At 38.5% G+C, this 23,252-nt stretch overlaps 1 protein-coding gene across 1 annotated transcript; it reads left to right on the forward strand.

The window, feature by feature from the left end:
- The first annotated feature begins 438 nt into the window (after positions 1–438).
- Positions 439–22,410, forward strand: LOC306766765 (OX-2 membrane glycoprotein). The gene is made up of 7 exons (XM_079254593.1): positions 439–567; positions 1,563–1,643; positions 1,741–2,061; positions 4,785–5,114; positions 10,427–10,711; positions 13,958–14,059; positions 21,194–22,410. Exons 2-7 carry the CDS (start codon positions 1,571–1,573, stop codon positions 21,199–21,201), a joined length of 1,119 nt encoding a protein of 372 aa, XP_079110719.1. The 5' UTR covers positions 439–567; positions 1,563–1,570; the 3' UTR covers positions 21,202–22,410.
- The last annotated feature ends 842 nt before the right edge of the window (positions 22,411–23,252 follow it).

Raw genomic sequence — 23,252 nt, forward strand, 5'->3', positions numbered from 1 at the left:
ACAGCAAGGTGCAAAACAAACATTAAAAGCAGAATTAAAACAAACTTAAGAGAATAAAAAGAGACAAAAAATTAATTGATTAAAACTAACTAAAAGAAGAAAAGAAAATAAACTAAATAAAAAACTGAGCAAGCTCAAATAGATAGAAACAGAACTCATAATATTTTTCTTTTAAATATGATACCAGCAGACGAAATTATAATGTGGAAATATAATACGGTTTCAGTAGATCGAATCCTGTTTTTGTTGTATTACTGTAGCTCCACTAAATACAGGATGTACCCGCAACCTGCAATACACATAAAGGACACAAGAGGGCGCTAAAACATAATTTAGAGCCTTGGTTTAACCTAAGTTTCCAGTCCTAGTTTTTCACTGTTCGTGCTGACGCCGGCTGGTGTGCTCTAAATTGGAGGTGCATGCAGCATAAAGCGTTTGAATGAGGGAAGAATAGTTACTGACTTGATGATGTGCCTGAAAACTGCTGGATTGTAAGATGTCTGAGATGTTGCAAAGGTAGAACTTCTTAAGCTGTGGCTTTTTACCTGCTTAATAAAGACGAAAGAGGTGAGTATCTGCATCTCATGAGTACATAAAATAATATGTTGGGAATATAAAGAAAAACTGGCAGACTGGGCTTTCCTCTGTTGTTTTCACATTACTGGGTATGAAATAAGATTCCTATATCAGTAAAAATGGTAGGAGAACAAGTTTGTAATGGTCATTTGTTGAAAATCTTACCAAGATTTAATTAATGCAGATATGCAACATATATATATATATATATATATATATATATATATATATATATATATATATATATATGTGTGTGTGTGTGTGTGTGTGTGTGTGTGTGTGTGTGTGTGTCATGTTTTTGTTTGTTTTGCTCCTGGATTATTATTGCTTATTCATTAACTTGTAGGCACTTGTGAGATTTTTGTAGTTTTCTGATAAACTGTGATATGGCAAAAGTTTAGTGTAAACTTGCTAAATATTTGGAAGAAAAACGTTTGTAACCTATTTATTTTATCTTATATGTTATGTTTTTAGTTTGCTATATAACAGATTGACAGATAACTTCTTGTAGTCCTGCTGGCAGATAATGCACAGCAGTTGTTTTTTTTTGTTTTTTTAAATGAATATTTCTCGTAGTAGTCATGTATTATGAAATCTTGAATTAAGTAAATTCACAGCGCAATTTTAATTAACCTTGTCATAATTTACAAACAAGTCCTAATTTGACAACCGATTGAGAACTTTTAAATAATTGGTGTTTATTTTCTTTCTATCTTATTCTGCTATTAAATTGCTTAGTAAGTGATGTGAAGGCATATTTGCACTTAAATGTTAAAGCATTTAAGTTGGAAGTTTTCTGGGACTTTGAATGCATTTGATGGTGTTCAATGGAACGGATTATAGGAGAGGAATTTACTCTGAAAGCAGGCAAAAAATAAGGCCACATTGTAATACAGGGTTTTTTTGGACCCGTAGTTGTGCAAGTTATGAGAGCTTACAATCTTCTTTTGGGATAGATGTAACTTTTGTCTTTTCTTTGTGAGCAGTGAAGAAGATGATGATCCCTACATCTTGTAGGAAAGATCTGCAGTTGTGTTTACTCCTACTGCTGGTGCAGCAACTACATTGTGAGTCTGACAATGCCAAATCAGTCAAAGAAGTGAAGGAAAAACAGTCAAACTACAGAAGCCTACTGTTTCTAACATGACCTATTGGATGTTGCAGGCAGAGTAACGGCACCGGGGCGTCTGGAAGCTCCAGTGGACAAGCCCTTCACCCTGACCTGCACTGTTTCAAGGGAACGAGGTGATACCTTGAAGCAGGTGCGCTGGTTGGACGTTCAGAACCAGACCCTGCTAAGCTATCAACCCGGCAACAAAGACAGTGTGAGTGGCCAGCAGCATGTGGAGCTTGCTTCCTCCCCAAAAGACGCCTCGGTTATCACCATCCGCCGCGTGAGCTTCCGCGATGAAGGCTGCTATACCTGCATCTTTGACCTGCATCCTTCTGGTTCAAAGCAGGGACTTACATGTCTCACTGTTACAGGTGAGTCGTTATTAAAACATCTTACATTTGTGGCGCTATATAAAAGAAAAATCGATACACATCTAATTTTGGAACCTATAGACTTAAAGACTAAGTGTTGGGGGAAAGATAATGAACATGACTTTTTAGCATTAATTGATTATTTTAATTAAAATAATCAGTCTTCTTCTTTAGTAAATATGTGTAAATGAATGTAAAGGGGTACCAGTTAATGGACGTACAAATAAAACTTCTGACCTCTGATTGAAAGGATAAACAAGTTGTTTTAAAACAAATAATCAACTTGAAAACATTTAAAATTCTTGATTTTTTTTTTTTTTTTTTTAAATGTAATTTTCACCACTTTCACTTTGTTGTTAAATACAATCTGATCAGCTTTGAGAATTTTGAAAATACATGTGGGATTTATACAGAGTTACATGGGCGGGCTCCACCTCCCTCGTCTGACTGTGTTAGCCTGAGAAATCACAGTGGACTCAGGATGAGTTCTTCCTCTAGGTGGAAATGTGAAATTCCCCACAGAAGAACTGCCTTTGGTCAAAACACACTTTCTGGAAAGTTCTTTCTCAGCAAATTAGCTTGTTAGCTATAATCTGGCATGTTTACAATAGTTTTTAGATGATTTCTATTAGATTTGTATTTCTTATTGATTAGTAAATGTTTGGGGAAGCCATTCAACATTGAAAACTTATACAGAAGTAAATTAAAGTGCAATAGACCTCAGATACTTAAAAAATATATCAAGTCAGGGAAATTTTCATGTAAATTATCATGGTCTTATTAGCCAGTTTTACTCTGACCAGTTTTCTGGTGAGTGTTGTGAATACAACAGGTGTTTCCTCTAATACACTGATCCAATGAACTTTTAAGCTCTTCAGTTCTTTCCAAATATGACCTTTTTAGCCTTCATCAAGGCAGCAGCTGATTGCTGAACTATTTAATTGTTGTACGTTACAGCAGCTTTACTGGAAATGGTTATAGAGAGAGGGAGAAGACAAGCAGCATAGGGCCACAGGATGTGTTTCACACTTGGTGTTGCTGTGTTGAAGAGCTTTGGCTTCTCCACTCACATTTTTATACTGTCTAATAATAGATGGAGTACAGTATTAGAGTCATTTATGGATTCAGTTTACAAATTATGCATTAATCTTTCTTTTTCAGATTATTCTCTGCTGCCACCAACTCTAACAAAGAAATTGTCCTTCATTTGAGGCATTTATCCACTACATATATAAACGTGAAAGCACCACAAATAACCTGTTCATGTGGGTCTGTAACTAATATTTTATCCAAAGTGATTTTAAAATAAGGATCAATTGAACAAACTTGGGGTAAAATTAATCATTTCTGTTTATTTGGAGAGCTCGGGGTCAGATTATGCTCTTTAGTACAGTTCTGTAACTTCAGTTTTGTAGTAATTTGGCTCAGAAAACTTTTTTTCTTAGCAAAACAGAAAAAAAATATTTTTTTAAAAAATGGAAAAAAAACTCAATTAACCCTTTTAAAGATACTCTTTTATGGATCTGTGTTGGTGAAGAAACAGTTTACCCATCAGACAAAGCTCTCAATTTACCCAGCAGTCTATATTTGTACCCTCTACTATGTTCAAGAGCTATGGGTAGGAACAGAAAGAACGAGATAGCATATACATGTGGATGGAAAGAGTTTCCTTCTTAGGGTACCTGGGCTGTCCCTTATTGAGATAGAGTGAGAGTGACACTCCTCCATATTGAGACCAGATGAGGTGGTTAGGGCATCTGGTTAGAATGCCTCCTGGATGCCTCCTTGGTGAGGTGTTCTGAGCATGCTCCACCAGAAGGAGGCTCTTTGGAAGGCCCAGGACATGTTGGAGGGACTATGTATCTTGGATGTCTTGGGAACTCCATGGGATCCAGTCCACCCTCCCTGAATGAGCTGAAAGAAGAGGGAGAGGGTAAGTCTTCCCTACTTGGGATACTGCCCCTGAGAACCCACCATTCATAGTAAAATGGATACTTGGCATAGTTAGAAGAGTCTTGAATCGAGTCTGATAACCCTCCACATAAAACCTGATTGAGTTATGATCTCAGTGACACATTGAATGGAGACAGACCCTCAGACCCTCTGAGATACACTCAGGAGCCTACATATCCAGAATCACAAGCTTAAATCTTATGAGTTCACATGTCCTCTCTTTGATACAGCATTCATATCATTGCACATCTGTTTTCTGTTTAACAGTATGAAAATGATGCATCTGTTCCCGTAACAGTTCAGCACAGAGTAAGCATCAGAATAAGTGAGGAAAAACCTGGCTAAAAACAGGAATGCCACAGGAGGATCGTATAAAGCAGTTGTCTGGATTCCATCTCCATCGTTGCTTTGTCCCTGTTGGTGTTCCGTGGCTTGACCGATTTTGGATGCCTGCTCTTTTTGTACGACCATTAAAATTGAAAATATGTGCATACATATGTCCCTAACCACTATTAACCTCTGAACACAAGCCGGTGAGCCTGCAGAGACGGAGCCAGTCATGTTAATAAAGAGCTGTGGCGCACTGGGAGAGTGAAGGCTTACTCTGCAAACCAAAAACAGCTGGTGCAGATTTCAGTGACTGGTTTCTGTTTGGGTGCCTCATATTTCTATTCCTGCCCTGTTTTCACCTTCTATCTCCTTTTTCAGTCTGTTTTCTCATGTTTCATCATCCTTTTTTTTAATTAATTTATTTTTGTTCCATATTCCAGCACAAGTCATGGCTGACACAAATAAAACAGCAGTGAGCGGCAAGAAGGCCTCCCTGTCATGCTCCTATGGTTTGCCTGAAAAGGTGCAGCAGATTACATGGAAACACACTTCTGCCCAAGGCGACTCCACAGAAGTGGCTTCCTTTGCAAAGCGGAGCGACCCCATGATTGAACCACCATACCAGGGAAGGGTGTGGCTCGCTGCCTCCCTTTCCGACAGCCAGCTTACCATCCAGCCCGTGGCTATTCAGGATGAAGGCTGCTACACCTGCCTGTATGAAACACATTCAGATGGGCTGAAGAGCTCCGTGGTTTGCCTGTCCACATATGGTAAATGCTTGCTTTTAAATTTCGAAAGAAACAAATAACACACACACACACACACACACACACACACACAGTCAGGTGCTGGTTTTCATCCATATTTTTGCTGTCATAAAAAAGTGAAGTTGTATCCCTGCAGTGAGGCTTTTGTTCCCTTCCTTTGGGCTTGTATTGAACCCACCACCTGCTCTTCATAGGCTTGAATGTGTGTTGATATTCCCAGTTTGTACACATCTGTTTTTTCTATTACACTGAGACTGGTGAATTTATCCTTTTTTTTTTTTTTTTAAATTTAAGTGCTTTTTTTTTTCTTCTCTATGTTTTGCCTTTTGAGACAAGAATCCATTAATTTTGTGAGAAAAAGGAACATGCAGATAGTTTCTCACTGATTTATATGGCCTAAAGTCTCTGAAAGAAATATTGGTCCCATTTTACACAGACCACCTTTCACTAAACCAAAAGATTTCAGAAAAAAAGTTACATTTATAAATGTACTATGCTCATTTATGGATGCTGGAGGTCTTTACTATTTCATATCACTGGCACAGCCTAAATGTTTCTTTATACAACTGTTAGGCCTATATTGCTGCTAACATTACTAAACAGAAAAGCTACTGACAGACCTTTATTCTTTTCATTTCTCATTTCCTCCCTTTTGGCGCTTTGTTTGTGAGATGAGTTCTGTTCTAATCTGACCTGATCTATTACTTCAACAATAGCTTTAGAGAAACTGCCAGTAAGTAATTATATACACATGCAGGGAATGAATATTTATGATTTCCAACTATTTCCATGAGGCTTTCAATCTAAGGCCCAACCCAATGTGTCTGAGCTAAATTTTGAAACCAAAAGCTCTTAAGAATTATTGATGGGTTGAGAAAAGAGAAAAACAACAGCAGAAACGAAAGGAGAGGGAATTTCAGCAGGTCTTGCTGCTCCTCAAGCAGCATTTTACTTCTGGACATGGTGCTTTGTTCACCCTAGTTAAACCTTGTACTGGTGGCCTGTATCACTCTGAGCTTGTCACATATGGCAGCAGCTTGCAGCATCAGTTTTTAATTCGTATGACACCCCCAATGGCGGGTGTATGCAGTCCATAGCTCTTCAGTCAAAGGCACCTCTTTAGTCCTTTTCGACTGCTTCAAAGAACAACAGACTAATTCTGAATGGCCATATAATTGACACTCATTGACAACCTTATTAGTGCCAAGAAATTAGAAAAAAAACTAGAGATAAGTGACAAAAAGCTATTTCAGAACATCTGTGGAAATCTGAGGAGTGCTTACTCTAAAAGAGTACATCAAGTCCCCAAAGTCAAGCTGCCCGAAGCTCCTCTCACTGTAAACTGTACAGAAAAATCATTTGTTTAAATATCAGAGCATCTACACCCGGGCTTTAGAAAGATATATGAAATAGAACAGAAACTTATAGATAAGTTAGTCTCAGGAAAACCATCAAGCACAGAACAACAAACTGCTGCTGGAGCTGAACAAAATTCAGCTCCAGCAGCCTGAACTACCTGTGAAGAGTCAAGCAATGTAGACAATATTACTGAGCAGTACTTTTGTGTGGATATATGTAGACATGTGCAAAGATTTGACATTTTCTGTTGTCATCACATTAAGGGCAATAAAATAAACAGTCTTGTTCATTGTAAGTTACTTTCAAAGGTCGAATACGTTTTGTGACTCTAAACTGTGATAAATTAGTAGGACGGGTGATAAAAAAAAAAAGGTCTTTTATTTGTAAACGTTGCCCACCTCCACCCAACAAGATATCTTTGGATGTGTAGAGTAGTAAAGTGCAAGCTGGGGAAAACATAGCTACACTGAATGTCGGTAAAACTTTACACAATGAAATGCATGTTAGCAATGCTTACTTTAATGCTTAACACTTCCTGCAATAACTCAGCTTCCATGAGTTTATACAGCGAAACAAAAATCTTCAGCAAAATTTCTGTAATAATCTTTTCTTAACGACATGTGGAGCAATGTAAATAGACTGGAAGATGGCATGTGTACCACTTTATTGACTTGACTTTGACAGTAATCCTCTGCTTTTATTTCTCAAAGTTTAGTAGTTTGTGCTTAAATTTGATGTTAAAAATAAATGAGAACACAGAGAACACAAAAAGTCAACATAAATCTTTACTTTGTTGCCATGAATGGTTGCATCAGATAGACTGCTCCGTTTCCCACCCAACTTAATGGCAATCTATCAATCTATAAAACCCTACAGTCATTAACTTTGACCAACAATCTGATCCACATTTGCATCCCTACAGTGTGATCATGAATACATTTGTCACCAAAAGTCAAGTCGTTCCACTGCTCCTGCTGCAGTTTTCTGCTACAGATGCTTTGCATCAGTGTCACTGTTTTGAATTGAAATATGGGGGGGGGGAAGCACATTTTTGAAGGACTGTAGTTCGGGAAGAATTTGTTCTGCAGTAAATGAGGGAGCTTGTAGGACATAAGGTAAATAAAGGAGGTAGACTTTGGTGCAAGTTCAAGGAGCCTTAACCTGGACTTTGCAGGCAGGAAACACAGCTACCTCTGGGATTTAGAGAGGAATGTTGTTCTTCTCTTCCTCATCATGGTTGCTGAATACATTTATGATAAAGCAGCAGAGTGTCAGTGGTTTTGCTAACACACAAACACAAAGCAAGCGTGTTCATGTGAATAATGGAGCTTTCGAAAGAATGATGGAGGCAGGGAGTGAGGTCCTGTTTCATGACTGTGTCAGTGTTTGCTGCAGACAGTGATCCCTTCTGTGCTTTGTCTGCCTCCCTTTGTGCTCATTTGCGTTTTCATTTCTCTCCCATTCCCTTTCTCTCACAGTAATCTCACAAAACAAATGTGCTTTTGTTTGAAATTGAACTGTATAGTACAGTAGGTGTTCCTAGCGCTGAGACATGATTAGCATCGTATTAATACTTTTTTCTTTTCTTTTCTCTTTTTTTTTTTTGCTGCTCTCCTGCCAACATGCTTCTGCACTCATCCTACAGTGAATGACAGAATACCATACACCCCGTCCTCTGCCTTGCACCCACTTTTTAACATCATGCCATGAACAATAATAAGCAAAACACACTGAAGTGTAAGATTTATGATTCATAGGTGTCTGTATAAACCTGGACTATTTTGAAATACATTCAGTAACCAAAAAGGCTATTTGCTGCATATGTTCTGATGCTGACAATCAAGAAGCGAAGCATCAGGACAAAATTAGTGCCATAAATCTGAGGCTTTGTCCAACTAACCCATTTAATAAATGCTACTATTATTAGCCAGACAGAAGCAGGTAATGTCTTTGCTATCCTAGAAGATTAAATGGACTTGCAGCAGCACTCCATGCCATGGACTAGTGAATGCAATGCACATAGATAAACTTTTGTTATTGCTTGAAAATACATCAATATAATCTGCTTACCCATGGGTATATTGTGCCACACTACTTAAGGAATCAAAAGCAAGGTTTGGAAATATGTGTACGTTGATGCAAAGTAAGTCATTTTAGCTGTTTATAAAACATAATTCATAGTTATAAATAAATTTGGGCTCAAAGTGCAGACATTCAGCGTTAATTTGTCCCACACAGCCAGTTAATAAGAAAGTTTAACCTTTTTAATGCTTTAACCCCTTTCATATGGGTCTCATATGTTGACAACTTTGCATAAATCAAATGAATTTTTTTATTCTTAAAATTCTTTGCAGGCAGGAATCTGGAATCTGAAATGTTCTCAGTCTAAGAATGGGTTTCCTCCCGTGTCTTGCATTTCTAAATCTTTACTAATTTACATTCAGTTCTTTGTTAGTGAAGCTTTCTACTTTTTGTCTCCAGCCAGAGTAATACAGTTTTATCATTTTCACCAGGCTATTTACTCGGCTGTTACACTATTTTTCACGTTTAAGCTCAAAACCTCCAAGGCTGATTTTGCTTAACATTTTGGTGCATTGTTCATGTGTTTTGTGAAGTACTATTCGGCTTACTTTGCTGCATCTGGCTTTTGAAACTGAGCAGAAAGTATGTCCTTATTACCTCCATCCCGCTGCTTCTGACTTCAATGTACTCTATTCACTCTGAGTCTGTGGAAGCCATGCATGCCAGTTTCATCACGCTTTCTCCACATGTTTTACAGATGATGTTGTAGTTTTCAGATCACAAGCTGTTCAGTCTCTTCATCCTGGTAAATTATGGTCTTAGTTTTGTCTTTGAAAAATTTTGCTTTTCCAGAACAATTCAGACTTTTTAAGTTGTTTTTTGTCTTTTTTTTCTTTAAAACTGGTCTTTTTTCTTTCTCTTTTCTTTAAGGTAGGGTGTTTTGTGTAGCTCTACAAGCTCATAAGTGCCTTCCCTCTTTCTTGTCAGAATGAAGCATATTGGTGTTTTTTGCCATGCTTAAATTTCACACGATCTCTGGTGGGATTTTCTTGTTTTTCCAACCTAAGGACGGCCTGTTTTACTTACATTAAATCTGTACTTTCAGCCCATATTCACTATAACTCCAACTTACTCATGTTTTGGTAATCAGCTAAAATAACACAAGTTGTGTAAGTGTGTTATCTTCATTTATGATATGACAACATAATACATGAGTCATTAAAGCCTTTTTGCTGTTTTAGAAATCTTTGGACCAGAATGTAAGTATGAATGTTGAAAACCAAACAAAATAGGTCTAAATACATTGTGAAATTGCCGTTGTACACAGCAGATTCTTGTTAATCTTCGGGGCATTATTATTTTTTGCAGTGTTATCTGAAGTTTTTTTTGTTGTTGTTTTCTTTCCAATTCCAAACCCTGCCCATAATCTGACATTATCCAGCCTGTGGTGTGTGAAGTTCATCCCTCAGAACAGTGAAAAGATGCAGAAACTTTAACAGCCAAATGTCTGTGGCTAAACGTGTTCTGCCAACAAAAATGCTCTGGGTTCCAGGGCATGAAATTCCTCGCACAGCGCTGAGAACAGGGAATTGAAAACATTCAGAGATTTACTCGTTGATCTTATGAAAGCAGGAGTTCACGTCTTTGTTGATCCAAGGTATTTGGGCTTTTATCCCAGGTATCACCTACATGACACACAAACACATGCTCAACTGGAATATGTACTTGGCCAGACAAATATACTTTATGCGCCCTCCCTCAGCATGCTTTCCATTTTCTACTAGGGTGATATAACATCCCTAGAGCTTGATTATGTATTTTACACACTACAACTGACAAAGGACAGAAATTATCTATGACATTGTATATTTGGAACCATGTGTCTCTGTGTCACAATGTTAGTTTTAATACTTTGATTTAATTACTTCTTGCAGTGCTGCCAAAACCTCAAGTGAGTTACAAGACCACCTCTCCAGGTGTGATCGAGGCCAACTGTACATCTGTGTCTCGGCCCCCAGCAGAGATAGTGTGGAACGTTGAGAGAGATAACCGCACTATGGGCCCCCCTGTGACCACACTGTTCCCCCAGAGTGATGGTACCACGTTGGTCATCAGTACATTGACTGTCCAATCAGGATTACTGAAAGATGTGTCTGTCAAATGCCTGGTGCACCACAAAGGGCTTGAATCACCAATAGCTGTATCCATGAACACTAAAAGTAAGTGTTTCATCAGTGAACTTTTGTATCAATCTTTATATCATCTTCAATAACGTGTATTTATTTATGCCAAAGTCTATTTTCTCAGTTTTGGCTTTATACAACTCTTCCTCTTGGTTAAGTTTTTGGGAACATGTGCAACCTATTTTCCTGCTGGACAAGCCAGCTGACTTCCTTTTGACTCCCTGCACACATTCTCTGCCTGAAATAATGGTGCATTGAACTCGAATGTTGGACCCTAAAATGCCGTCACACCCAAGTTGACTGTGTTCAAGCAAAACAAGTTAGGGGACAAGTGGGATTAATTCCCTGGCTAATAGTTATTATTGCAATTCATGTCAACACTTGTGTAAAAAAAACTTAATAAGTGCAAAAATAAATATCAGCCATAAAGGTTTTTGACATCAGAGTTGGTGACGTCCCTCAATTTTTACCCGTTCTGCGCTGTAGCCTGACTTGAGGTATTCCAGTTCACCTTTCCTGATAGGAATAGTGAAGTTCTGACCTCTGAGTTTGAATGCAAGTCATACTTTCCAAATGTTACTGTATTGATAGGACTGCATTCTGATTATAAGAATTATTTCATATTAGTATTTTAGAATTATTATGTCACCTTTTAATAGTGCTTAAAAGTGAATGGGAAATACTTTGGGGACTTGCATATATAACTTGATTTGAAGTTGTAACACAGTTTGCTCTTAAAATCAAAACGACTCCACAACGTAGTTATATATTTCTGAGGAGCTGAGAGGAGGTGGCATTGTTGTGGCTTTTTTTACCACAGTGTTGTAAGTGTAAAGTTCAGAGACTAAACTGACGGCAACATTGTTGCACCTCTGATTGTGCAAAGGAGTTAAAGCGAAATCAAAGGATGTGTTAACTGAGGTGCCTGCATGGCAATGTGCTGAGGATGCCGTGCTGACGGTAGCAAGGCTGTCATTCTGTGTAAGGAAGGTGCATGCTGTGACAGTACTAAGGCGTCATCCAATTGGTCATTCAATACAAATATTGTGATGACAAGCTGCTGTTGTCTGATCACTCAGAGCAAGTATAAACAAGCAGTTGAGGCATAACAAGCTCATCATCAGGACACAATCTTTTTCTGAGTAAAAATGGTGAGTTGTAATAAATTAGTAATTACACATATCAAGCATAAAAGATTAGTTAAAGTCTTAGTAAAGCTGAAATAGGTTTCTTTTCAGTTTCTCTCAGCCAAATATTAAGGATTAAAGAAAATAAAGTGTATGAAATTCAGTCTCAGAATCCCCCAAAGCCATCAGTGCTTTCTCCTCTCAGGCAGAGGGGAACCTAACACCCTGACTTACCTCATCTGAAATGATAACAGAGCCGGGTTCATTTTAAATGCACAAAACTACTTCGATATGAGAATAGTTTCTGTCTTGTTGTTTTTGTTCCTCTGCTGATAAAGTAAAAAGACCAAGTTAATCTGATGCAGGCATCCATGAAAGACACATCCCCCTGAGAAGGGCAGAAAAGTTAGCTGGCTGGTTGCTAATCCAGGAGTAATGCATCAAAGTAAGGTTATATGGAACATTCCTGTGTTACAGATTGGGTTGCTTTTCTTACCATATATACACAGCCCCCTTCATGATGGATTTGTGTTTTTTTATCTGTTCTAAACAGCCTGTAGAGAGACCTGATGGAAAAACAATATTAGGTTTAAGCAGCCATTGTCTAACACATATAACTTGCTCACATAAAAAATCTCGGAATTTGCTTTACTCAGACCTTAACTTGGAAATTACTTGTGTCCTCTAGAGGTTCTCAAAGATGGCTTTTGGATTTAAATTTTTTGACAGTCAGGCCTCCCTCCTGATATATATATATATATATATATATATATATATATATATGTATGTATATATATATATATATATATGTATATATATATATATATATATGTATATATATATATATATATATATATATATATATATATATATATATATATATATATATATATATATAATTTCTTTTTTTTTTTTTTTTTTTTTTTGGGGGGGGAAATTTGAGTCTGGTCTACAGGGAAGCTACAATGTGTGGTTGCAACACACCTGACACCTATCACACTTAATTAGCAGCTCTGCACAAATTTGCAGATTACCCATTGATTTGAGTCAGGTGTGTTGCACCAAGGAAGGTCCCAAGACTTGCAGGACCGTGGCCCCTTGAGGACCAGAGTTGCCCACCCTAATTACTTTGCTTCTAATTAGCTCCGCCAAGGAGGTTATGTCTGCCTGTTGGTCAGCAACTTCACACAAAAACTACTGGACAGATGGCTGCTATTTCTTTTTCTGAGCATGAGTCTTGGTGCAACTTTGATTCTGTAAAATTTTGCATTTTCACAATGAAATGATGGAGGTGCGTGCTCTCCGAGTGCTTTTCTAGTTAGTTAGTTACTCTGTTGGTTTGTCTGTTAGCAACATAACTCAAAATTGTATTGACAGATTTTGGGGGTTGATGCAGATCTCTGAATTCATTCAGGAATTTTAAAAATATATTTTTTTTGCTATGGGAAGATAGGGGTAATTTTGCTATTAGAGCTTAAAAGTCAAAATCTTTGCCCACAATCATGAGCAAAAGAAAATTCAATGTTTTGGCGGAGGTCTGTGCTCTCTGATCTCCTCTAGTTGTTATTGTTTTTATTCTTTAAAATCCAACTAAAACACCAAAATTTTCTTAAAGTACTTAATATTTAATTCATTGATCAATATTTTATTCATTTCATTTCAATTGACTAGTATCAAAAATAATTAAACCAAGATTAACCTATTCAAACTAGCTATGACATAATACATCAGTCCAATAAACCTAAAGAGGCATTCAAACCAACCCAGCAAACTCACATCATGTTATTCAGTATATTGCACCATATAATGACTGTAAAAAAATGCCATAGTAACTCTCTCATCCAAATATAAGCTAGATTGACAATGAGTATATTCCATTTCCTCACATGCATCCCTGATAAGGCTTTAGTTTGTTGGTGGCCTTCAGTTTATCATGGTTTACTGGGTCAATAGTGCACACATGAGAGAAATCAGACGGTAACACTGTAAATTAAAACTCAAAATTTATTAGAGACAGGTCAAAATAGGGAAGCACTGTTCAGATTAGCCTAGACACAAATACCAGCAACTAAATCCAATTGAACAAATTATATATTTAGCTGTTAATGGATAATGATAAATCTCCTGATCAGGTCTTTTTTTTTTTGCCTTGTAGTTGGCACAGCTCTCACCATCCTGATCTCAGTCACCACCGTAGCAGCTCTGCTGGTTATGTCCTTATGCTTCTGCCTTTGGAAGTGTTTTTTGCGTAAAGAAGGTAAGCATGTGTTTGTGTGGTTTTCCTGCTGTTACATTTCAGCATTGTTATTGTTAAAGTTTGTATTCAGACTGTTTTATGACCATTTGGTTCATCTCTTGTCTTTTTTTACTGAGGCACAAAGTGGTCAAATGAGGTTTTGAAAACCCGTGACATGAACAAGCCCCTCAAACTGACTGGATGTGTTAAAAATCACAAATGTTTAAAATACTTTTTAAATTTAACAGGAAGTTAGAAATAAAACATTTATGTTTAGTTTGTTATCCACCTTCATCTTACACTGTAATGTTATCTTATACAGTGTTGGAAAGCCTGATTTGTCTCGTTTAGAATGAGATATAACTTAGAAGAATTATGCTTCTGTGAAATATTTAAGACAGCTAAACGACGATGCCCCCAAAAGATATCACCTGCAATATTCTCCTGTTGCTGTTAACTCTTGTTTTAAGATTCAGGTGCTGCCAGGTGTGTACCAGTCACAAATGTATGGCTGGCACCTACCTGATAGCCATATTAAAATAAGATTCAGGAGTCACTGACTCCATATCACAAGAGTCTGATATGGAACTCCGTTCACGAGGATGAAAACATCCACAGAACCAGGCTATACCTTCAGAATTTGGTAGTAGAGAAGATCAAATGGCCTGCTGTGAGTCCATTCATAAACCCAACTGAACACTTGTGGGAACTAGCATTGGGTGGTGCCAAGCAGCTGTTCATGGATCTTCCACATCATCCCACTAAGGTCCCTCACAGTGTCAAATTAATAAAGTTAAATAGTGGCCGTTATTTCCTTACTATGGGAGACCACAATCACCGAGTCACCAAGAAACTCAAACAAGAGTGGAAAGCAATAGGAGAATATTGTAGGAGATTTTGGCATATTTTTAATGGGCAGTGCCCACGCATGTTGGTAGTTCTACAAATGCACATTGCACAATCCTTATAAGTCATACTTTATGTAAAGGTAATCAGGTAACTAATCCAATGGTTTAAAATACACCAATTGGTATTATTAAAGAGCCAAAAAACTTGACCAAACAAATTTATTTTAGACAGCCTATGTTTGTGATTTGAGCTACTTATGCAGTTCTTCTCTCCCTCTGCAATCAATCTCTCAAACCCAAAATTTCATCTCACAGTCAACGGAATTTCATACTGAGGCCTCTTTCCTAACATGGGTTTTGGCAATCTGCTAGGGTGTTTCAGAAACAATGAAGTAACAGAGGTGCTTTGGGATCCCCTGCAACACTGCTTTTAACTATAACACACTATAAGCAAGTTTCAGTGGGAGCTAGGCTGGACGTGCTGACGTTGCGGTAACGTATTGTGTCATTTCCTGTTTCCCTAGCGTGTGTCACTGCGGATTGCTACGAGCCGTTGGCTCCTTTAACTTCTTTCTAACTTCTATCTATTGTTAAACAGTTAACTGGTCCCCTGCCTTTTCTTGCTCGGTGTGTCTGATGTTTAGCTACTCCTCCGCCTCCTTTAGTGATAACGGTAGGTGTATTAAGTGTAGCAGCTTGGCAGCTTTGGAGGCGAGGCTGTGTGAGTTAGAAGCCCAGCTCTGCACTCAGTTAGGGAAGCAGTTAGTCAGCAAGCCCCCATTAGCCAGTGCGGAGCTACCAGCCAGGGCAGCCATCCCGAGCCGTCCCTCAGCAGTTCCCGCGCAGCCGGGAGCCGAGGCGGGCTGGACGACGGTCAGGCGGAAGCGTAGCCCCAAACCAAAACCCACTGGCCACCACCGACCTGTTCACGTTTCTAACAGATTTTCCCCGCTCGGCGACACACCCGCTGAGGCAGAAACCCTGATTATAGGTAGTTCCATAGTCAGAAACGTGGCTCTAGAGACACCGGGGACCATAGTCAAATGCATTCCTGGGGCCAGAGCGGGCGACGTCGAATCGTATTTGAAACTGCTGGCTAAGGCTAAACGTGAATACCGTAAGATTGTAATTCACGTCGGCGGTAACGACACCCGGTTACGCCAATCGGAGGTCACTAAAATTAATGTTGCTTCGGTGTGTAACTTTGCCAAGAGCATGTCGGACTCCTTGGTTTTCTCTGGTCCCTTGCCAAATTTAATCAGCGATGACATGTTTAGCCGCATGTCATCCTTCAACCGCTGGTTGTCTAGGTGGTGTCCCGATAACAACGTGGGTTTTATAGATAATTGGAGCGCTTTTTGGGGAAAGCCTGGTCTTATTAGGAGAGATGGCATCCATCCCACGTTGGATGGAGCCGCTCTCTTATCTAGCAATATGGACTCTTTATTAGTCAGCTAAATTGACAACTCAGGGTTGGGACCAGGAGGCAGAATTGTAGTCCTACACACTTTTCTGCAGCTTCCCACCTGCCGCCGCCCACCCAAAACCCCATTCCGACCTTATACAACTTCCCAGCAGTAAGAATTAAACAACACAAAAACACTTCTGGGGTTAATCGTGAAAACCTCATAAAAATAAAAACAATGGATCTAATAAAATCTGAAAATAAGACAATAAAGTGTGGCCTATTGAATATTAGATCCCTCCCAAATAAGTCTTTATTAGTCAATGACTTGATAGGTGATCACCACATTGATTTATTCTGTCTTACGGAAACCTGGTTACAGCAAGAGGATTATGTTAGTATTAATGAAGCTACACCAGCTAACTATTTAAACTTTCACATTCCTAGAACTACAGGCAGAGGAGGAGGTGTTGCAGCTATTTTTAAGTCAGAATTTTTAATTAATCCTAAGCACAAAACTAACTATAAATCTTTTGAATTCCTGACATTAAATTTATCTCATCCAAAATGGAATTCAGAGAAACCGCTCCTTTTAGCATTAGTGTATCGCCCACCTGGACCTTACTCCGAGTTTCTGACCGAATTCTCTGATCTCTTGTCTGAGTTAGTGCTGACTACTGATAAGGTCATTGTACTAGGTGATTTTAATATTCATGTTGACGATGAAAATGATAGTTTAAACATTTCCTTTAGCTCTATTCTAAACTCAATTGGGTTTTCACAAAATGTCAATGGAGCTACTCACTCTCATTGCCATACTCTTGATCTGGTTCTAACATATGGTATTGAGACTGATAAGCTCAAAGTATTTCCTCAAAACCCTGTCTTGTCCGATCACTTCTTATTAACCTTTGAATTCACTTTATTTGATTACTCACTGACCAAAAATAAATTCTACTATAGTAGATGTTTATCAGACAATAATATTACAAAATTTAAACAATCAATTGAATCAATTTTTTCACATCTACCATGTGTTAGCATGACTGAGAGTCCCCCTTTAAGCCTTACTCCTGCTCAGATTGATCAACATGCTGATACTATAACAGCTTCAATGCGTACAACCTTGGATAATGTTGCCCCCCTAAAGAAGAAGAAATTAGGTAAGATTATGAAGGCTCCCTGGTTTAATTCCCAGCTTCGAGCTCTAAAACAGGCATCAAGGTGTTTGGAAAACAGATGCCGTTCATCAGGACTAGAGGAGTCTCACTTAACCTGGAAAGAAAGTTTAATCGTATACAAAAAAGCCTTACGTACGGCAAGAACAGCTTATTATTCATCATTGATAGAGGAAAACAAAAACAACCCTCGGTTTCTTTTCAGCACTGTAGCTAGGCTTACTAGGAGCCGGAGCACTGTGGAGCCATGTATTCCTTTCTCACTTAGCTGTGATGATTTCATGTATTTTTTCAGGAATAAAATTGACACTATTAGAGATCAAATTCACAATACTCTTCCTTCTACCTATAATGTTGAGCCTGTTGTGGTCTCCGAAGCATCCTTAGAACCAGGATCTGACTTGTGTCTAAATAGTTTCTGTCCTGTCCAACCCTCTGAATTAACTAAAATAATAGCTTCATCTAAACCATCCACCTGTATCTTAGACCCTCTCCCAACAAGCCTCTTTAAGGACATTTTCCCTTTAATTAATACATCACTACTAAGTCTTATCAATATGTCTTTAGTGACAGGATATGTACCACAATCATTTAAAACTGCTGTAATCAAGCCTTTACTTAAAAAGCAATCTCTGGATCCAGAGGTGATAGCAAATTATAGACCTATATCTAACCTCCCGTTTATGTCCAAAATTCTGGAGAAAATAGTTTCCGCTCAGCTACTTGCCCACCTGAGCAGAAATAATTTATGCGAGGAGTTTCATTCAGGATTTAGAGCTCATCATAGCACTGAGACAGCATTGGTGAAAGTTACTAATGACCTTCTTATGGCCTCAGACAAAGGACTTGTGTCCGTACTTATCTTGCTTGATCTTAGTGCTGCATTTGATACAGTCGATCATAACATTCTGTTACAAAGACTAGAACAGGTGATTGGAATTACAGTTACAGCGTTAAGCTGGTTTAAATCATATTTATCTGATAGACTTCATTTCTTTCATGTAAATGACAAGTCCTCCTCCCAAACTACAGTAAGTCATGGAGTTCCTCAAGGTTCTGTACTTGGACCAATACTCTTCACGCTATATATGCTCCCTTTCGGCAAAATTATTAGACAGCATGGAATAAACTTTCATTGTTATGCAGATGATACTCAACTATACTTATCCTTTAAACCAGATGAAACAAATCAGCCCAATAGGCTACAAAATTGTCTCATAGACATAAAGACTTGGATGTCTAGAAATTTTCTCCTCTTAAACTCAGATAAGACTGAAGTAATTCTCGTTGGATCTGAAAAACTCAGAGCTAAATTTTCCGGTTTTGTAATGAACCTGGATGGCATTACTTTAGCTTCCAGTGCTACAGTGAGAAACCTTGAGGTAATATTTGACCCTGACCTGTCCTTTGGTCCACATATTAAGCAGGTTACTAAAACAGCCTTCTTTTATTTACGTAATATAGCCAAAATTAGGGACATTCTGTCTCAGAGTGATGCAGAAAAACTGGTTCGCGCTTTTGTTACTTCGAGACTAGATTACTGTAACTCTCTATTACTGGGCTGTCCTAAATATGCCCTGAAAACCCTTCAGCTGATCCAGAATTCTGCAGCCAGAGTCCTGACCAGAACCAGCATGAGAGATCATATTTCTCCAGTTTTAGCCTCTCTTCTTTGGCTGCCTGTTGAATCTAGAATAGAATTTAAAATCCCTCTCCTTACATATAAAGCCCTCCACAACCAGGCACCACTATATATCAAAGACCTCATTGTTCCTTATATACCAAACAGAGTACTTCGTTCGCAGACTGCAGGCTTACTTGTGGTTCCTAGAGTCTCAAAGAGCCGAGCAGGAGGCAGAGCCTTTGGTTATCAGGCCCCTCTCTTATGGAATAAGCTCCCAGTTAGTGTTAGGGAAGCAGACACCCTCCCCACCTTTAAGACTAGGCTGAAGACTTATCTTTTTGATAAGTCCTATAGCTAGGGATGGTTAGCATCCCTTAGTTATGCTGCTATAGGTTTAGACTTCTTTCTTTTTCTCTTTATCTCTTTCTTTTACCCCCCCCCCCCCCCCCCCCCCCCCCCCCCCCCCATAACAGTGTTGCATCATTAACATGTATGTCTCCTGTCTCAGCAGGTCTCCCTGGCCGGGAGTAACAGTTCCTGTTGTCTGTTGTCTTTCTGTCCTCTTCCCCCCACACAGCAGAGGCAGATGGCTGCCTGTCCTGAGCCGGGTTCTGCCGGAGGTTTCCTTCCTGTTAAAAGGGAGTTTTTTCCTTCCCACTGTTGCCAGTGTGCTTGTTCAGGATGGGAGATTGAGTTGGACTCAACTCAATCTGTTGGTTTCCTTATATAGGCTATTATGAATTGGCTTTCATTATGTTTTCCTCTCCGTCTGTAAAGCGTCTTGAGATGGCATTGCCGTGATTTGACGCTATATAAATAAAGTTGAATTGAATTGAATTGAATTCAGTGGGCAGAAGACATAGCCAGTCTCAAAAATATAACAATTTCTATAAAGTTTTTTTTTTTAATATACATATATGTCGTCTATTTCATGTTTCAGTAGCCCATTTCTCATCACCACACCCTGGTTCCTCAGTGTGTGATACAGACCTTGTTTGACCAGGTGACATCTGAGCCAGCACATATTTGGACTGTAGCACTAAGGGACCCAACTGAATGATGTTACTTTGGAGCTAAGTAAATACCTAGCACCTCTAGGACTTGAAGTCAGGTCTCCTGCTCTCCACTTTGCTGCTCTACCAACTGAGCTGGCTCTGACGGATACCTGATGAGACATCAGACATCTTTGTCCAGAAAAGTGCAGTCCCAGGAACAGCTAAGATACTGCATAGGAGTCTCAAACTCCCAGGACTCTGGTAGAGAACCCGAGCTTGAGAGATGAACAGCCACTTGTCCGACCCTGGGGAGATGGGAGGGGTGGGTGGGAGAGGAGTTTTTTTTTTTTTTAAATGTATTATTAATTCATTACCATTATTTGCTTGCTTGGTAAAGAAAAGGTCAAGTCGGAAGCACAAAGTTTTAAAGTCGAAAAGTTCATTTGAATCAACTTGTTAAAAAATTCATTGTGCCTCTTTTAAAGTGCTATAAGACACATGTTTACATAAAAACCCTCTACTGTAGGGAGACACTGTGTTGATCACACTCACATTTTTCCCATAACCACTATTAGCACACATCCATTTGGCTGGTCTCTACACACTCATTGTCCAAACGTTGTAGAACATTGATCTGCTTTGGTGTTTTAACACATTACTTACAGTAACACTGAGAAACCATGGCTGTGGTAGAACAGAGGCTTCTCTGTATGGATGGGTATAATGTGTCTTGCTGTTAAAGGAGTGTGGTAGCTTTGTACGGAGCAATATAAAAGCAACAGAAAGTGCACCAATGTGCAGGTGCACGTTTGCTTTTCAAAAGTTAGTTTTCTTAGATGAGTTATGTGGATTTAATATGAGTGATGATTTATCAGTTCTTTTGTTAATTTCATAAAGATTCACAGTTAAATTTTAAAAAACAAATTAAAGATAAAATTATGTTGAAACGAGGTCTTCTGTTTGTTACTCCACCTCTGCACCCCCATCCTTCTCATGCGGCTTTGTTTCATTTCTAGACATTGGCTAACACTCCTTTCATGACAGTGTCATCATTCTGAGGAAATGATAATCTAAAGTGCAATTAACTATTTTCATGTTTTTCCAGACGATTAATCTGAAGTGACCAGAGGTTGAAAAGAAGACGCCACACGTCTTAGGATCAGCCTTAGAAGACTGCATCATCGTCAACATCATCTTCCTTGCAATTATACAGGTGCAAAGGGAAGATGCTGTGACGCACCTCCACAAGATGTCCGGTACAATCCCACTTCTGAGCATCAACTGGACGACTTTCAGCTGTGCTCTGCTGCCTCAACATCCGACTCTTGTGTAATCTCCAGGCTGACCTCACACAATGTCAGTGAGATGTGGTTTAGCGTGTTTTATTTCTCTCTCACTGGATCTGTAATTGATTGACACACATTCCAGAGCCAACTGCAGAGCCTCTGTATGGCTGGGAGTAGTTCACTGATTTTTGTAGCATGTTACATATCCTGAAATACTTCTTTCTGTTGACCTCTGTCTTGACCTTTTCTTTGAAGTAGAGGTGGGGATGAAGTGGTGATTTGAACTTCTTCCAAGTCCAAAGAAATGACCTTAAACATATCTGTGGCCCACATAACTCATACTTTGACGTTTCAGTAATTGGCCTGTGGATTTTTACAGTAAGAAAATTAAAGTAATTGTGGACCTTGTGCTTTTGATCACCCAGCTAATAGCTGCAGTGAGCCGACATTTAAGGTTTTTCCTCTTTCCTCATAGATGTCAGTATTAAAGAGCTGAGTGGGTTTGTGGACACTATAAATTAACTATCAGAGCTGTATACTCATATAATCTGTTGTAGCCATTGCAAACCTTTCTGCATAGTTCAGTCAATTTGTGGTGTGTATATGTGTGTATTTGTCAGAGGTTAAATTCCACGGTCAGATGGCTTGAATCAGTTGCCTGAAGGAGCAACAGTGAAACCTTTTTGGTGTTCCAGAAAGGAATGCGTATCGTGTTGCTGGTCGTGTGGTTGGTCACTTTGTGTGTCAACGGTTTGAAATAAATTACTTGAGGACTCCAGGTTAAATATCCCAAAGAGACACTCACTTTTATGTTGATGGATCAGAGTCTCCAAACGTACTGGTCTATGATTACATTGCAAGGATGCTTCCAGGTAACGTCATGTTCACATGTACCCAGCGACTGCTTTGTACTGAAAAAGTACCGAAGCATATGATTTGCAGCTGTGAGTTGCTTACTTTTTCAGCATTCATATGAAAGTTATCAGAGGAACGTCTCGTTTTTTTTTTACTATTAAGAGTTTCTCTTGTTTGCTAACAGAGTCGATCACATCTGAATATTTCTGAAAAAGCTTCCAGAGCATATTTTCGATATACTGAAATGTGTTGAGGCATCCACATTTGCATGGAGCAGCTGTCGGCTAGCAAGCGAGAGAAGATGCATTATCACCAACTATGTATGTAAAGTTAATGTAATAAATAAAACAAATAATAAAAGAACAGAAAAAATAATAACTGAATCGTTATTTCTTTAAAAAAAATCTCGCTGTCACTCATTTTGTCAGCTTTGAAACATCTAAAACTGGATTCAAGGAAACATCAGATTTCTCTCTTGTGTGCCTGCATGCCAGATGCTCATTTTTCAGGCCTTTTTAAAAAAAAATGTTTAAAAAATCCTAAACCAGGGAAGCTATGATGGATCTTGGGGTAAAAGACAAAAAGTTTTTTAAAAAAGTACACACACACACACACACACACACACACACACTGCTGATAAGCACCTCAATTCCCTGGTGCTTTGTTGCCTTCCTAAACTATAGGATAATATAAAACATTTGTGTTTTCCTTTGGAAAAAATGTTTTTGCTATCCAGCCTAAGCACATTTATGAATATATATAGTTGTGCTCAAATTTATTCATACCCTTTCATTATAAAAGGAAAAAAAAAAACAGCTGCCTGTAAAATAAGCTGAAATTGACTAAAGTAATAATAAAACTTTTGTGAAAATCCTTACATTATTTTCTCATTCTGGTTCAATAGAAATATTTTTTTTAAAAAGCAAACAAATAAGATAATTTATTACATATTACATGACTCATAAACTAATATTTTGTTGAACAATCCTTTAATGTTTCTGCTCCAGTCAGGTGTTTTCAGTC

Source organism: Telmatherina bonti (assembly GCF_933228915.1).
Source record: "Telmatherina bonti genome assembly, chromosome: 15".
Lineage (NCBI taxonomy): Eukaryota > Metazoa > Chordata > Actinopteri > Atheriniformes > Telmatherinidae > Telmatherina > Telmatherina bonti.